The sequence below is a fragment of the Desmodus rotundus genome, chromosome 5 (genome assembly GCF_022682495.2).
Source record: "Desmodus rotundus isolate HL8 chromosome 5, HLdesRot8A.1, whole genome shotgun sequence".
Lineage (NCBI taxonomy): Eukaryota > Metazoa > Chordata > Mammalia > Chiroptera > Phyllostomidae > Desmodus > Desmodus rotundus.
The window spans coordinates 49,998,985-50,015,926 of NC_071391.1; the positions used below are offsets into that span (position 1 = coordinate 49,998,985).

A 16,942-nucleotide genomic window follows, 5' to 3' on the forward strand; every position below is an offset into this window, starting at 1 on the left:
ACTAAGCTGTCTTCTGGTGTGCGCTGTTGTGTCCCATTCAGGAAACCTTCTACACACAGATAAGAAAAACAGTCTTTGTGGCAGTTAACTGGTTAGCCGGGCTCCATCTAACTGATGAGACTGAGCTAGGATTTTTATCCTAGGCCTGTAGGTCCCTAAGCCCCTGGCAATATGCAGTAGCAGGGCCAGAATGGGAAATCACTAGGTGACTGGACCATGACTCTCTTCTTCAAAAAACATCTTGTTCAGGACACACAGTTGTCACTTTGGAGTCCAGTACACTTGCATTTCTCCCCAGACACCATGCCACTATCATTGTGCCATGCCCCTGGAAAGGTGGGGGCTGCGGTAACAATCTCGGCTCCGACCTCAATCTGAATCTTGCATCGTGCAACAATGTGCAAGAATCTTAACATCTTCAAGCTTCATTTCCTTGTGGGGATAATAATAGTGGAAAATTCAGAGGGCTAAATTATATAATGCATGAAAAGAACACTGTAAGGAGTCAGTAAATGGCAATTATTAGAATAATACTAATTTCTCCCTGAAAACCACAAAAGGACCTGGGTGAGAAAAGGGAGAGTGCTACATCTCCAATATAATATGGGTCTCTGCTTTTAAACAGTTCTCCAGACGACTGACTACACGGTGGGCCATGCACAGGTGGGGCAGGGGACATGAACTCCTTCTACCCCGGACCTGGGAGAACGATCTGGACAACCAGCTCACCATGAGGTAGTAAGGGCTACTGATCTGCCCCAGGAGCTGAACGTCGTCTGTGGTCACCGAGTGAATCCTGGAGCACCACGCCAGCGAGAAGAGCCAAGGCTCATTGACGAGGTATAAGTTGATGGTGATGTTAGCTGCTTTATAATCTCTGGAACCAAAACAAAACCCACCGGGGATTTAGACTTAATCTTACCCTCACAGCTACCATGTCTGTGAAAGGCTTAAAACAGAAGCAGCCCGTCCTTAATAAACAACTTAAGATATGCCATGCAGGTGGGTCCATTCTTCATGAGATAGAGGAACGGGTTTAATACCTCTACTCCCACACCACCAGTGGTGGGCTAGTGAACTGGATGGCCTGAGGGTAAAAATGAAAAGAGGAGAGGAAAGGAAAAGGGAAAAGAGAAATGGAAGGAAAAGGGAAAGGTATGGAAAAGGGAAGCCCCATGTGCAGTATTTGCTAACTTCCACGGTGTAAGTACTCCTATCACAGTCAGTTTAAGGTACCACTGGTAAAACAGGTTTTCAAAGTTTCTGAGTATTTAATAATTGGCTCTCTTAAGAGTATGAACAAGCTCTAGCACATCATTGGGCAGCAGCTATACTTACTTCCATCAAAGCACTTGACAACACACTATTCTACCTGCTTTCCTATGGGTCTTCTTTACTTGGGTATAAGCAAATGAAAGGCAGAGACAATATCTTATTCATCTTTGTATATACAGAACCTAGGGTATTACCTGCCTTCTAAAGTAGTAATTGAAGAAATGAATAAATGAATACCAATATGGTGAATATTTAAGTTTCAAATATAAAGAACTTGTATAAGCACCAAGTAAGGGAAATGCAACCAGACCTTCCTCAATGAACTAAATGTCAGCAGATACTCCTGCACTGCCTAGCGAGCCAGGAAGAAGGTAAGTAGAGAAGTACTTAGTAATTCAAGTTGTCATTTTCAGGGATTAAATTTCTTTCTTTCTTTCTTTCCTTTTCTTTCTTCTCTCTCTCTCTCTCTCTCTCTCTCTCTCTCTCTCTCTCTCTCTCTTTCCTTCCTTCTTTCTCTTTCTTTCCTTCTTTCCTTCCTTCTTTCTTTCTTTCCTTCTTTCTTTCTTTCTTTCTTTCCTTCCTTTTCTCTCTTTCTTTCTTTCTTTCTCTTTCCTTCCTTCCTTCCTTTCCTTCTTTCCTTCCTTCCTTCCTTTCTTTCCTTCCTTCCTTTCCTTTCCTTTCCTTCCTTCCTTCCTTCCTTCCTTCCTTCCTTCTTTCTTTTCTTTTCTTTTCTTTTCTTTCTTTCTTTCTTTCTTTCTTTCTTTCTTTCTTTCTTTCTTTCTTTCTTTCCTTCCTTCCTTCCTTCCTTCCTTCCTTCCTTCCTTCCTTCCTTCCTTCTCTCTCTCTCTCTCTCTCTCTCTCTCTTTCTTTCTTTCTTTCTTTCTTTTTTGCTGGCCAGGTTTTATTTGTCCTTTTTCTTCAAACAGGATAACCAAAGATACAGACAGTATTCAATAAAATAAAATGGATGAAACAAATTCTAAGAAACTGCAATGCCACATGCTACATTTAACCTAATTTTATTCATGCTTGCCTTGGGATGGGAATAGATCATTCAGTAAAAACATACAGTAAAAACAAAATATGTCTTATCATGTACAGCTTTTTTTTGTTTGTTAAAAGAACTTTTTTAAAAGATTTTATTTAAATTTTTTTAGAGAGAGGAAAGGAGGGAGAAAGAGAGGGAGAGAAATATCAATGTGTGGTTGACTCTCACATGGCCCCCACTGGGGACCTGGCCCATAACCCAGGCATGGGCCCTGACTGGGAATCGAACCAGCAACACTTTGATTCACAGCCCATGCTCAATCCACTGAGCTACACCAGCCAGAGCTATAATGTTACAACTTTTAAACTACAATAACGATATACCTTAATTACTTCCATGCACACAAGTCTAACATTACAGTTTTTTTTTAAATAAACACAATTAAGACTTCTAGGAGCATTTTATAATAAAGTAATTCTTAATTTTTCTTTGTAGATAGATCAAGCACCTCCAAAATACAAATTCCTATACACAGAGAGCACTTTACTTAAAACGAATACTTAAGTAAATTAAGTATGCGGACAGCCTTAGAATAAGCTGACATTATATATTCAGCAAAGTAGGCAACAAACCATAGTGCCAAATGGAAAAAGTGTATTTGCAAGTACATCTCAAGAAGTAAGTTAACTTTTATAATTTAATACAGAAAATATACCGATTTGCTAAAATAAATAAGATGTGATGTAGTAACGCTACACTATAAAGAATGCATACTGGTACACTTATAAATGGTGAGTGAATCTTAAGGACAGTTTACTACACTAGACGCTGGCTAAAGAGAAGTGCACTGCGAAGGACTGGGGTGGGAGATGTTTTGCCACGTACTTTTGTTACCTTGAGGTAGATAACACATGTGTACCAAATTCGGCATTCGTTTTCAGCTGCTGCTGGTATCATATGTTTTAAAAATGTGTACAGTATGAAAAACTTGAAAACACTCATGAATGAAAAATGTTTTAGGAAAAAAAGATATTTTCATGCAATTATGTACAGACTCACTGTGTAAATTTCAATGCAAGATTTTTGTTTCCTGTAAAACAGATCACTGTTCTATGAGAGAATGTTTTTTACTTGTCTTAGTCATTTTTTGTCTCCTCCAGCATTGTATTATTTTGCTCTATTCTTTATTTTTGTGTGCAAATGACATGACAGTTAAAATGAAAACCATCTCACATGTAGGAAAAAAGTCTGGATTTTAAAAATCAAGAACTAATAAAATCCTTTCTAAATGACACAAGATTCAAGTTTTTTTACTGATTCAAGTAAAAAAAATGACTTAAACACTAGTAATATAAAAGACACACGTTTCATGAAGAATACAAAGAGAAATGTCTGCTGAGTGTTTTAGTTCAGATGTTTCAGAATGCTGCCGTATGTTTTATGAGCAATCTGAGGGGAAGTTTTCATAGCAGAAGGTGTTAATGTGGCCTGTATTGACTTAAGTGGTGCCCCAACTGGACAGTGAAACTGTGGGATGCCTGTGGATTCAAGCTGCTTGTTAAAGAGGAACTCACCACTGTTACTCAGAAATCCCTCCTCATTTCCTATCTCCCCAAGCTTCCCATCTTCTACAGGCTCAGTTTCTAGCATTTCAGTATCTTCTTTCCTACTAAAGAACTTGTCCGAGTAACTGGTGTAGTGTTTTCCTTCTCAGTTTGTTCATCCTTCCTTACCTCACAACGAAACTGATTTATGAGAAAACAGTCACCCCCACTACCCACAAACTGGCTATCCCAAGGGGACTGGTACAAGGCTTCTAACTGAGCCAAATTTGCCTTTCCCTTTTTCTGTTTTTCTTGGCTTGCTGACTTTGATATCAAACTCTCCAATTCTAGTTGGGACACTGGAATTAAATGACTATTAAATGATAAGTTAAATGACTATTCGAGTCATTTAATTTTTCAACAACGTCAGTAGGCTCACCTTGTGAACTAAGCTGAATAGTTCCTGCAATAAAGGAATCAAAGTCAAATCCCTGTTCTTTTCCTTCCTTTCAGCCAGTTGCTGTGATGCCTTCTCTAGAGCTATCTGGGCTTTAACCAATCCATCCTTTCACATTTTGACTTGCCTTCCTTATCAGATTTTTCTTTGCTTTGTTCTTTCCAATTGGAAAGACCTATAATAAGCTTGAGTTCATAGTAATGGTTAACTTCACTCTCTCGTCAAACTAAGTTATCTAAATATGATGATGACCTCATTTTGTAGTTGCAAGTATGGCTACACTCCAGATTACTGTATTTGTTTTCATGATGATCTGGGCGCTGCCAACAAGGCTCAGTAGAGTAGCTGGTATCAAAAGCAGGATCCTCCAAATACTTTTCATGATCTCCAACCAAATATTTTCGTGGATCAACTTATACTTCTTCATCAGTGGCATCAGACGAAGCTCTTAGGTCACGCTGAACTTCATCAGCATTGAAGTTGTTATGTATAGGCCAATCATGCTCTGCAAATTGACAATCACGATACCTCTCCCAGTTGTAAATGTGGCTATGAGTTTCATCCATAAGCAAAATATCATCGACTTCATCCTCAATATGAAAAGGATGACTGGAAATTGGCTCATCCATTGGAAAAGAATACATGCTCATGTAAGGATGGGAAAGCGCCTCTTCTGCTGTCAACCGATCCATGGGGCTAAATGTCAAAATTTGTTCCAGGAAATCCAGTGCTTCTCAACTAATTCCTGGAAGCAGCTGAGTTAAAGCTTTGTGTGGCTCAGTCATGTCATTTCTAAGGTAAACTGGAATTATGCTGAGAAGCTCCTGATGATCTTCCTCATGTACAACAGTAATAGATTCTACAATTAGCTACATCTGTTCAAGTTCATGTGCACCTGCAAAAAGGGTTTTATCAGGCAGCAAAATGCAGCCTGCAGCCCATATGTCAATGGCTTTAGTATAATTATTAGGCGAAAGTAAAAGGCATGGATATCTGTACCATTTAGTAACCAATCCTTCAGAAAAATGACCTTTATCGGAATAATGGGGATCCATGATCCACTCAAGACCAAAGTCACCTATCTTCAGCACCAAGTCTTCAGTGTCAATGAAAAGATTAGTTGGTTTGAGCTCTCTGTGCAGCATGTTTGCAGAGTGAATACATTTGAGCCCACGTAGTGGCTGGTACATGAAAAGCCGGTGCGCAGTTGCAGTGAAGGGCCCTGCTCCGGCACGTTACCCAAGTCTGTCTCCATGTACTCCTGAACCATGTAAACACTGTTCTGTTCGGCAAGAGAGCCCACATCGTCTGTTAACTGGCTTCCACTAGGACCAAGAATTTCAAACGCTTTCACAATGTTATCATGGTCAAGTCTTCTGATAATTCTGATTTCACGTGAATCATGTTTGACACTCTGGGGATCAGTAAGGACAATTTTCTTGATGGCTACTCTTTTGTCACCATCATTTCTACAGCAGAAAAAAGCCATTGCCCCCACAACCCAATGGTTTTAAGTCCATATACCTAGAGTCCAGATCTAAACCATGAAAGTTCATGAGACTTTCAAATTTCTCTGCCATTTTGAAACTCTTACTATTGCCTTTTCCTTTCGAATTGTCGAACTTGTGTAAACAAGGAAGGAAACTGGCATCAAAAGGAAAGATCTTTCAAAAAGGGCGAAGAAAAATAATTTTGCGTCTGCAGCAAGATGGTTTCTTGATGGTCACTGCATATGCCAACCAGGCCTGTTGAGTTCCCCGTAGATTTAAAGCTAAAAAGCTCTCCTCATATTGAGCATTAAGTAGACTGCAGCACTCAGTTCAAGAAAGGGGCAGCAACTCTGCAGACACCTAAAGAAAACATTCGAGAAACTCAAACGGAATGAAATGACATACTATGACCTCAGATTTACTGTGCTAATTTAACAAAAATGTGAATAAATATGCACACAATGGGCTTCTATGGACATTCTCCTCACAGTGCAGATACATTCAGTGTTGGACTGGTCCTGGGCAGCATCGTTCTAAGGTGCCAGTAAGCGCTATTTCTGTTTTGCTTCTTTTCTTCCTTTGTTGCTATATATTTCAACAGGAAGCCCTGGTAGCTGTTGGTTAACACATGTCTTTTGTTAGTGATCAGGTGGCTCCAGCTCACCACAATCACAGTCAAAGCTACCGTCCATAGTACTTTGATACAAGGGGACTTCTCCGACTCATTGAAGGAGTGTGAGGCCCATGGACAGCCCCCAGTGTCGGCTCAGGCCTCCGGCTGTGCTGGTGGCAGCAGAGTCTCCGAGGCTCTTGCTCTGCCGCAGTTGCTGCCATGTAACCCTGACCCTAAATTTCTTAGAAAATACATCCTGTCAGCAACTTCAAAATTTTTCTTGAAAATAGAGTTGGTATAGCATACTGGTAACTGCTCTGGACAAGCATGGGTTTCAATCCCAGCTCTGTCATATGCTGGTGAGGCAAGTTCTTCCACTCAGTATATAAATTAAGATAAAAGTAATAACACCACCTTTGCAGGAGGGTTGTCATTAGTTACCCTATATATCTCTAAGACAACTCTACAGATCACCTAAAGATAAACAGAAATAAGAAAACAGTGGTAAAAAGTTACTAAACAAAAATTTTTTATTGTATTTTTCCCCATTACCATTTAGTCCCCCATACTCCCTCCCCCACCCCCATAATCACCACACTGTTGTCCATGTCCATGAGTCTTTTTTACTTTCTGCTCAATCCCTCCACTCCTTATCCTCCCCCCTTAGCTGTCAGCCTGCTCTCTATATGAGTCTGTCTCTATTTTGCTTGTTAGTTCAGTTTGTTCATTAGGTTCCACATATGAGTGAAATCATATGGTATTTGTCTTTCTCTGGCTGGCCTATTTCACTTAGCATAATGTTATCTAGGTCCATCCATACAGTCACAAAGGGTAAAACCGTCTTCTTTTTATGGCTGAGTAGTATTCCATTGTGTAAATGTCCCACAGTTGTTTTATCCATTCATCTACTAATTAAGATTCCAATGACTTATTTCATAGAACTAGAACAAATGTCTCAATAATTTATATGGGACCACAAAAGGCCCTGCATAGCAACAGTGATCCTGCAAAAGAAGAACAAAGTTGGAGGAATCATGGTACCTAATATCAAACTATACTATAAGGCCATAGTAACCAAAAGAGCATGGTACTGGCATAAAAATAGACACGTAGATCAGTGGAACAGAATAGAAAGCCCAGAAATAAACCCACATGTTTACAGTCAATTAATATTTGACAGAGGAAGCAAACACATAAAATGGGCTAAGGATAGTTTATTCAATAAATTACGCTGGGAAAACTGGACAGATACATGCAGAAAAATGAAACTAGACCACCTTATTACACCACACACAGGAATAAATTCAAACTGGATCAAAGACTTAAATGTTAGACCCCAAACCATTAAAATTGTAGAAGGAATCACAGGCAGCAAAACCTCAGACATTGTTCGTTGCAATATTTTATTGGATATATCTCCCCAAAGGAAACAAAAGAAAAAGTAAACAAATGGGACTACATCAAACTAAAACGTTTTTGCACAACAAAGGGAACCAACAACAAAATAAAAAGACAACCCATGGAATGGGAGAACACATTCACCAATATATCTGATAAGGGGTTGATATCCAAAATTTATAAAGAACTTACAAAACTCAACACCAAAAAACCAAATAACCCAATTAGAAAATGGGCAAAGGACCTGAACAGACACTTCTCCAAAGAGGACATACAGATGGCCAATAAATACATGAAAAGATGCTCAATGTCACTAATCATCAGAGAAATACAAGTGAAAATTACAATGTAATATCATCTCACACCTGTCAGAATGGCTATCATCGGTAAATCAACAAACAAATGCTGGTGAGTATGTGGAGAAAGGGGAACCCTTTTGCCCTGTTGGTGGGAATGCAGACTGGTGCAGCCACTGTGGAAAGCAGTATGGAGATTCGTCAAAAAATTAAAGACAGATCTGCCTTTTGACCCAGTGATCCCACTTCTGGGAGTATATCTGAAGGAATCCAAAACACTAATTTGATAGAACATAAGCACCCTATGTTCATTCCAGTGTCATTTACAATCACCAAGACATAGAAGAATCCCAAGTATCTAAAAAGCTACTTTAAAAATTATTTTAAACAATGAACAAACTCATTTCTGTATATTAATAATGAACATAGAGACTGAAATTAAAAACACTATATCATTTAAAACCACCTCAAAGAAAATCAATAACTTAGGTATAAACTTAACAAACTAAGCATAGGAACAGTAACTTGCAATCTAAAAAACATTGATGAAAGTCATCATAAATTATTTAAATAAATGGAGATATATATATGTTCATGGGTTGGAAGACTCAAAATGGTGAATATGTCAATTCTCATCAAACTGATTTGCAGGCTCAATGCAATTCCTATCAAAATCCCAGCAACACGTTTGGTATAATTAGGCCAGCTGATTCCAAAATTTATATGGAAAAGCACAACCCCAAAGAAACTAAAACAATCTTGGAAAAGAATAAATTGAGAGGGAATCCCCAATTCCATATGAAGGCTTATGATATAGTTATGGTAATCAAAACAGTATGGTAATGGAAGGCATAGACACATAGATCAGGAGAATGTAATTTAATACCCAGAAATTGCCCTGGCTGGTGTGGCTCAGGGGATTCAGCGCTGGCCTGTGAACCAAAGAGTCGCTGGTTAGATTCCCAGTCAGGGCACATGCCTGGGTTGTGGGCCAGGTCACAGGCACGCGAGAGGCAACCACACATTGATGTTTCTCTGTCTCTTTCTCCCTCCCCTCCCCTCTGTCTGAAATAAATAAATAAATAAATACTTTAAAAAAATAATACCCAGAAATAGTTCCACACAAATATGCCCAAATGAAATTTTTTAAAGATTTTATTTATAGAGAGAAGGGAAGTGAGGGAGAAAGTAAGGGAGAGAAACATCAATGTGTGATTGCCTCTCATGTGTCCCTCACTGGGGACCTCGCCCACAATCTAGGCGTGTGCCCTGACTGGGAGTCGAATTGGTGACCCTTTGGTTCACAGACTGGCACTCAATCCACTGAACCACACCAGCCAGGGCCCAAATGAAGTTTGACAAAGGTACAAAAGCAATTCAATGGAATAAGGAGGGGTGTTTTTTTTTTTTTCAACAAATGGTACAGGAGCAATTGGACAGGCAACTGAAAGCGTAGGGATGGAGCTGGAAAGGAATACAGTTTTACATGTTATTAAAGTAAAGCTGTCACAGATTCAAAATATTATAACTTTAGGTTAAATGTAGTCCCCATGGTAACCACAAAGAAATAGGCATAAAGTATACACAAAAGAAAATGAGCAAAGGATTTATACATTTCACTACAAAAAAATCAATTAAGCATAAAAGAAAACAATAATGCAGAAAATAAGGGACAAACAAGCTATAATGCATATAGAAATAACAAAATAAAATATCAAATGACGGAAACAAAATGACAGATATTTACAGAAATGACTGAACAAAATGCTAAAAGTCCCTCCCCATAAGCAATTATATTCAAGGTAAATAGATTAAAGTTTCCAGTCGAAAGAAAGAGATTGACAGAATAGATAAAAACACATTAACCAACTTCATGCTGTCTATAAGAGACTCACTTTACATCCAAAGACACGGACAGGTTGCAAGTGAAAGGATGGGAAAAAAACCTCCATGCAATGAGTGACCAAAAACAGCAGGGGTGGCGGTTGCTGAAGGTTAACATGTCTGTGGCGATTTCATAAAATAAAACACTGAAGTTTGCCCCATCGATTGACTCTCCCTTTCACAAATAATTTCTCTGCAGCAAATGATGCTGTTTGATAGCATTTACCCACAGACTTCTTTCAAAATTGGAGTCAGTCCTCTCAAACCATCCATGAGGGTTAGAATCAACTTCTTCCAACCTCCTATTAATATTGATATTTTGACCTCTTCCAATGAATCATAAATGTTCTTAATGACATCTAGAATATTGAATCCTTTACAGAAAGTTCTCTATTTAATTTGTCCAGATCCATCAGAGGAATGACTACCTATGGCAGCTATAGCCTTACAAAATGTATTTCTTCAATAAGACTTAAAACGTCAAAATAACTCTTGATTCATGGACTGAAGAATAGATGTTTTGTTAACAGGCATGAAAACAACATTAATCTCCATCAGAGCTCTTGGGTGACTAGATGCATTGTCAATGAGCAGTAATATTTTGAAAGGGATCTTTTTTTCTGGATTGTAGTTCTCAACAGTGGGTTTAAATGTTCGGTAAATCATGTTGTCACAGATGTGCTGTTATCCAGCCTTTGTTGTTCCATTTATAGGGCATGGGCAGAGTATATTTAGCATAATTCTTAAGGGCCTAGGATTTTCACAATGATAAATGAGCACTGGCTTCAACTTCAGCAGCTGCATTAGCCCCTAACAGAAGAATCAGCCTGTCCTTTGAAGCTCTGAAGCCAGGCATTGACTTCTTTTTAACTCTAAGTCCTAGATGGCATCTTCTCCCAATATAAAACTGTTTAATCTACACTGAAAACCTTTTTTTTTAAGATAGCCACCTTCATTAATTATCTCAGCTAGGTTTTCTGGATAACCTGCTGCACTGTACATAAGCACTGGCCACCTCCCCTTGCACTTTTATGTTACAGAAATGGCGTCTACCCTTAAACCTCATAAACCTCTACTAGCTTCAAACTTCTCTTCTGCAGCTCCCTGAACTCTCTCAGCCTTCGTAGAATTTCAGAGAGTTATGGCCTTGCTCTAGATTAAGCTTTTGGGTTGTTTTTAATTTTTTTTAATTTTTAATATATTTTATTGATTATGCTATTACATTTGTCCCATTCCCCCCCATTTGCTCCACTCCATCCTGCACACCCCTTTACTCCCACATTCCCCCCCTAAAGTTCATGTCCATGGGTCATACTTATAAGTTCTTTGGCTTCTACATTTCCTACACTATTCTTACCCTCCCCCTGTCTATTTTCTACGTATCATTTATGGTACTTATTCTCTGTACCTTTCCGCACTCTCTCCCCCTCCCACTCCCCTGTTGATAACCCTCCATGTGATCTCCATTTCTGTGGTTCTGTTCCTGTTATAGTTGTTTGCTTAGTTTGCTTTTGTTGTTGTTTTAGCTGTGGTTGTTAATAACTGTGAGTTTGCTGTCATTTTTACTGTTCATATTTTTTATCTTCTTTTTCTTAGATATATCCCTTTAACATTTCATATAATAAGGGCTTGGTGATGATGAACTCCTTTAACTTCACCTTATCTGAGAAGCACTTTATCTGCCCTTCCATTCTAAATGATAGCTTTGCTGGATAGAGCAATCTTGGATATAGGCCCTTGCCTTTCATGACTTGGAATACTTCTTCCCAGCCCCTTCTTGCCTGGAAGGTCACTTTTGAGAAGTCAGCTGACAGTCTTATGGGAACTCCTTTGTAGGTAACTGTGTCCTTTTCTCTTGCTGCTTCTAAGATTCTCTCCTTCTGTTTCATCTTGAGTAATATAATTATGATGTGCCTTGGTGTGTTCCTCCTTGGGTCCAGCTTCTTTGGGACTCTCTGGGCTTCCTGGACTTCCTGGAAGTCTATTTCCTTTGCCAGATTGGAGAAGTTCTCCTTCATTATTTGTTCAAATAAGTTTTCAATTTGTTGCTTTTCCTCTTCTCTTCTGGTAACCCTATAATTCGGATGTTGGAACGTTTCAAGATGTCCTGGAGGTTCCTAAGCCTCTCCTCATTTTTTTGAATTCTTGTTTCTTCTTCCTTTTCTGGTTGGATGTTTCTTTCTTCCTTCTGGTCCACACCATTGATTTGAATTCCAGTTTCCTTCCCATCACTATTGGTTCCCTGTACATTTTCCTTTGTTTCTCTGAGTGTAGCCTTCATTTTTTCATCTAATTTGTGACCAAATTCAACCAATTCTGTGAGCTTCCTGATTACCAGTGTTTTGAAGTGTGCATCTGATAGGTTGGCTATCTCTTCGTTGCTTAGTTGTATTTTTTCTGGAGCTTTGATCTGTTGTTTCATTGGGGCCATTTTTTTGGCTTGGCACGCCTGTTATGTAGTAAGGGGTGGAGCCTTAGTTGTTCACTGGAGTGGGGTAACGATCTTTCCTGCATTGTGATGCTATATATGGGGGGAGGGGCCGAGAGGGAGCAATGGTGTTTGCTCCATTCTCTGCTGGATTTCGGTCACTCCCTCTGCTACCCACAATCAAATTGGGCCCTTCTGGTGCTGCTTCCCCAGTGGGTGGGTTTGTGTACATTCTAGGACCCTGTGGGTCTCTCCAACAAACTCTCCTGTGAGACTAGGAGTTTCTCCTGCTGCCGCCTCAACCCCCACGGGTGTTTTCAATCAGTGGTTTGAGGCTTTATTTCCCCATGCTGGAGCCCTGGGTTGCGTGGTCTGTCACCTAGTCCACCAGCTGCTGCCTCGCTGGCCAGCTGCAGCTTTGCCCACCATGCTCCACAATCCATCACCTTGCTGGGTCTGCCAGCCCCCACCTTGCTGCAAGTCCTCTCAGCCCGGATGCCAGTCTCTGCCCCTCCTACTAGTCTGGATGAATGTGTGTTCTTTATCCCCTTGGTTGTCAGACTTCCATACAGTTCGATTTTCTGTCAGTTCTGGTTGTTTTTTGTTTTTAAATTGTTGTTGTCCTTCTTTTGGTTGTGCGAGGAGGCACAGTGTGTCTACCTATACCTCCATCTTGGCGGGGAGTCTAGATTAAGCTTTCAATTAAAGGATGTTATAGCTGGTTTGACCTCTTATCCAGACCACTAAGCTATTTATGAGGTACTGCAATCCATCTGGTAATGGCAGGAGGAAATAGACACCTTTTTTAAAAAAATAAACACCATTTTGAGTTCTGACTTTTCAACAATCACCTTATAAAAAACAAAAATGCCAAGCATACAAAAACGTGTGTTGAATGATGAGGGACGTGTTGAAAGGAGAAGGGGCGAGTCTACACTTGATAAATGTTTGATGGTAGAGGGAGAAAGGTGGAACGAGAGGGAAGAGCCAGAAGGGTAGGATAGGGGATTCCAAGCAGACAGCCACACACAGAAATCCTGGGATGGAAAGGGGAAGCTAAGTAGTTTGGTCAGAAGGCAGGTTTTTGTGAAAGGGAGGCATACGTGCCAAGGGCGGTGTGGCCAGGCACTTACCTCAACCCATTGTAGAACAGCCTCTTGTAGTCAACATTTATTATGCTGATATTTTCTTTTGCAAGTACTTCAATGGGGTTTAGCCGGCCCACTTGCTGAAAACCAGGCGCTTTAGACTTGACATACTTCCTTTCACTACCTGAAAGCCAATAAATCTGTAAGAAAACAGGAAACCTTTCAGTTTGTACCTGTCTAGGTACGAACAGTCCCATGTAGGACAGACAGAGCCCCATTCCAGCACTGGTAACAGTCTATAGGGAGCAGAGAGGGACTCCAGCCCTTGGTCTAATATTGGCTAATAAACTCTTACAATGGGGCTTTCACCAGACGTTCTGCAGCTGAGTTTTCTCAGGTAACATCATGGGGGTCAAGGGCCCACTGTGTGCATATAGCCCCTCACTGACAAGGTAGGTGAGGGGGTAGCAGGTGTGGATGAAAGGTGGGAATCATAGGCATCTCCTCAGGTTGATGCTGCTAAACATCATTTTTGAGAGGGCTCATCTCCTGCCAACAGGGAATACTATTATGACTCATCTAGCAAACAGTTCCACTCGTATGAGATAAATATAACACACTGAGATGAATATAAGTGAGTCATTTTTGGTTGCCACATGTAGCTGTATAAGAAACAATCTCCAGCCCTGGCTGGGTTAAGGTGACATCCGAATACTCCAAGGCTGCTGGTTCTATCTGTGATCAGGGCTCATACAAGAGGCAACTAATGGATGTATAAATAAGTGGAACAACAAATCAACATTCCTCTCGCTCCATTCCTATCTCTCTCTAAAGTAAATTTTAAAAAAAGAAACAATCTCCATTTCTATAGGGAACAAAATTATTTAAGGATGACAGGAAAGATCTACACGTCGGTCAGGTTCAACTGCTATGCTCCAGGGACATGCATCTCCCAACCTCTACCATAAATACTGAGATAGACGTACCAGATGTTGCTCAATTTTAGAGTCAAGGATCACACGTACTACTTGATGGACAAACGTATTTCTGAAAGGGTGTTTTCCTGGAGGGTTATTCAGATCAAATATCACAAATTTTCTCTCCTTCTGTGCAAGTTCCAATAAATCAATTAGTTTTGGAATCTTTTGATCTCTTGCTTTTTCTCTATCAGCTTCTGATAAGGCTTCCATATTGTAAAATGGTTTGAGCTAAAAAAGAATAAATACAGAAGAGAATGCACTGGCTTCCATCAGAAGCATTTTACAATATAGCTTGACACCCAGTCCTACCTATGTGTTTCTCCGTTACTGTTCAGCCCACCAGGCCATCTGAAACACTGGTCCTGACATAAAAGTTACCGAGGAGAGAAATTAAATGCAATCTCCATAGGTAATTATGGTTTAGTCGAAGAACCTCTTACCAGTATACATGCTGTTATATATATGAGGACTGAAAGTCCTCACGTTCCTGTCTTAACCTTCCTTTTCAGACTTTTTTCTCTAACTCAAGGTAATCCAATCTCTTTTCAGTTGCATTGGCTTCCAATATTTGCTCTCACTGTTCTAGAAATAGGCTATGGCTTCAGACTGAATTGGAGTCAATCCCAGCTCCACCACTCATTTGCCTTCGGGGCCATATCTGCCTCTCAAAATTCTACCCTTCACCTGCAAGGTCCAGTTCCAATGCTACCTCATTCATGAAGCTTTCCTTAAATATTCTTGAACTAAAGAGACTTTGATGGTGTTAAACTCCAATGGCCCATTTTTGTGCCTCTGTAATTGTATGTCTCATTCTGTCTTCTATAGTTATTTGTGGATGTCTTAGACCAGATGAAAATCCTGGCTTCATACGCTTCTTACTATGTAACCTTGTAAAACCACTTCAATTTTAATGGTCTTCATTGCCCAAACTATAAAGTAGGGGACTGGAGGGAAGGGATAATCTATGAATTTCTCAAGATTATTTTGAAGATTAAATATCATAAAATATTTATAGGGTCTAGGACAGGGGTGTCAAACTCATTTTCATGGGGAGCCACATATGCCTCATGGTTACCTTCAAAGGGCCAAGTGTAATTTTAGTACTGTATAAATGTAACTACTCTTTAACTAGGGGAAAGGATCTCGGAGCTGCCGCTGGGTAGAAACAAGGTGCCGGGCCAGATAAAACAAGGTGGAGGGCTGGATTCGGTCCATGGGTCTTGTGTTTGCCACCTGTGGTCTAGGAGCATGTCTGGGAAACGGAACAGTGCACAATTCACTTAGCTCCCTTACTTTCTACTGCTTCAACTACAGTGTAACTCCCTTATGGCAGGAACTGTAATCTGTCTTTGCAATGCACAGCATTTCATGTTACACCTCAGCCCATACATATGGCTGCTTTTACCATAATATACCTATTGTAGATTATTTGTGGGTGAAGTCAAAGAAGCAAGCAGTAGCCACTATATTTTCTTAACTCAAATAATCTTCTCTCTGTACAACTTTATCTTCATTCTCATTCTCACCCTTTCTATTTCTTCTCCTTCCCTTGACCTACTTAACAAGCTGCCCTTCCTCAGCTTTCTCTCAGGGAGAAACAAATTGCACAATATTCCCATGTTAGACTGGAAGGCAGATCATAGAAGCTGAATTAAACCATAGTTTAATGAGAGGTGGGGTTTTTTTTCATTCTCAGGAAAATAGAAATTTCCTTCAGGATTCAAGATTTTGTTTGACTCTATACCAAATCTAGGACAACTGATTCATTTAACTGTTAGAACTTAATGTGGAGAAGATTGTTAAAAGAACAAGACAGGACAGGCCAACCAGGGATGTAAGGATGGCACAATATTCACAAATTAATAAACGTAATACACCACATGAACAAAAGCAAAGACAAAAATCACATGATCATATCAATAGATGCAGAAAAAGCATTTGATAAGGTACAGCACCCATTTATGATAAAAACACTCAGCAAAGTGGGCATAGAGGGAGCATTCCTCAACATAATAAAAGACATATATGAGAGACCTACAGCCAACATCATACTCAATGGGCAAAAAGTTAGAGTTTTCCCACTAAGATCAGGAATAAGACAAGGATGCCCACTTTTACCACTCCTATTCAAAATAGTATTGGAAATCCTAGCCACAGCAATCAGACTAGAAAAAGAAATAAAAGGCATCCAAATTGGAAATGAGGAAGTAAAACTGTCATTGTTTGCAGATGACATGATAGTGTACATGGAAAATCCTATAGACTCCACCAAAAAACTACTTGACCTAATAGATGAAATTGGCAAAAGAGCAGGATACAAAATCAATATTCAGAAATCAAAGGCATTTTTGTACACCAACAATGAAATATCAGTAACAGAAATCAGGAAAAAAATCCCATTTGATATAGCAACAAGAAAAATAAAGTAACTAGGAATAAACCTAACCAAGGAGGTAAAAGACCTGTACTCAGAAAACTATGCAACACTGAAGAAAGAAATT

General features: G+C 39.7%; 1 protein-coding gene and 2 pseudogenes across 1 annotated transcript in view; all 3 read right to left on the reverse strand.

Moving 5' to 3' along the window:
- Nucleotides 1-16,942, reverse strand: part of GDPD4 (glycerophosphodiester phosphodiesterase domain containing 4) — a 100,302-nt gene that overhangs the window by 10,554 nt on the left and 72,806 nt on the right. The window contains exons 11-13 of the mRNA XM_053924432.2: nt 14,448-14,669; nt 13,507-13,661; nt 730-877 (exon numbers count right to left, since the gene is read on the reverse strand). Coding sequence (XP_053780407.1) covers nt 730-877; nt 13,507-13,661; nt 14,448-14,669 — 525 coding nt within the window. The remainder of the gene's footprint in view (nt 1-729; nt 878-13,506; nt 13,662-14,447; nt 14,670-16,942) is intronic.
- On the reverse strand, nt 3,482-4,646 carry LOC139440886 (mitogen-activated protein kinase 6-like; annotated as a pseudogene).
- Nucleotides 4,104-13,586, reverse strand: LOC112315997 (mitogen-activated protein kinase 6 pseudogene; annotated as a pseudogene).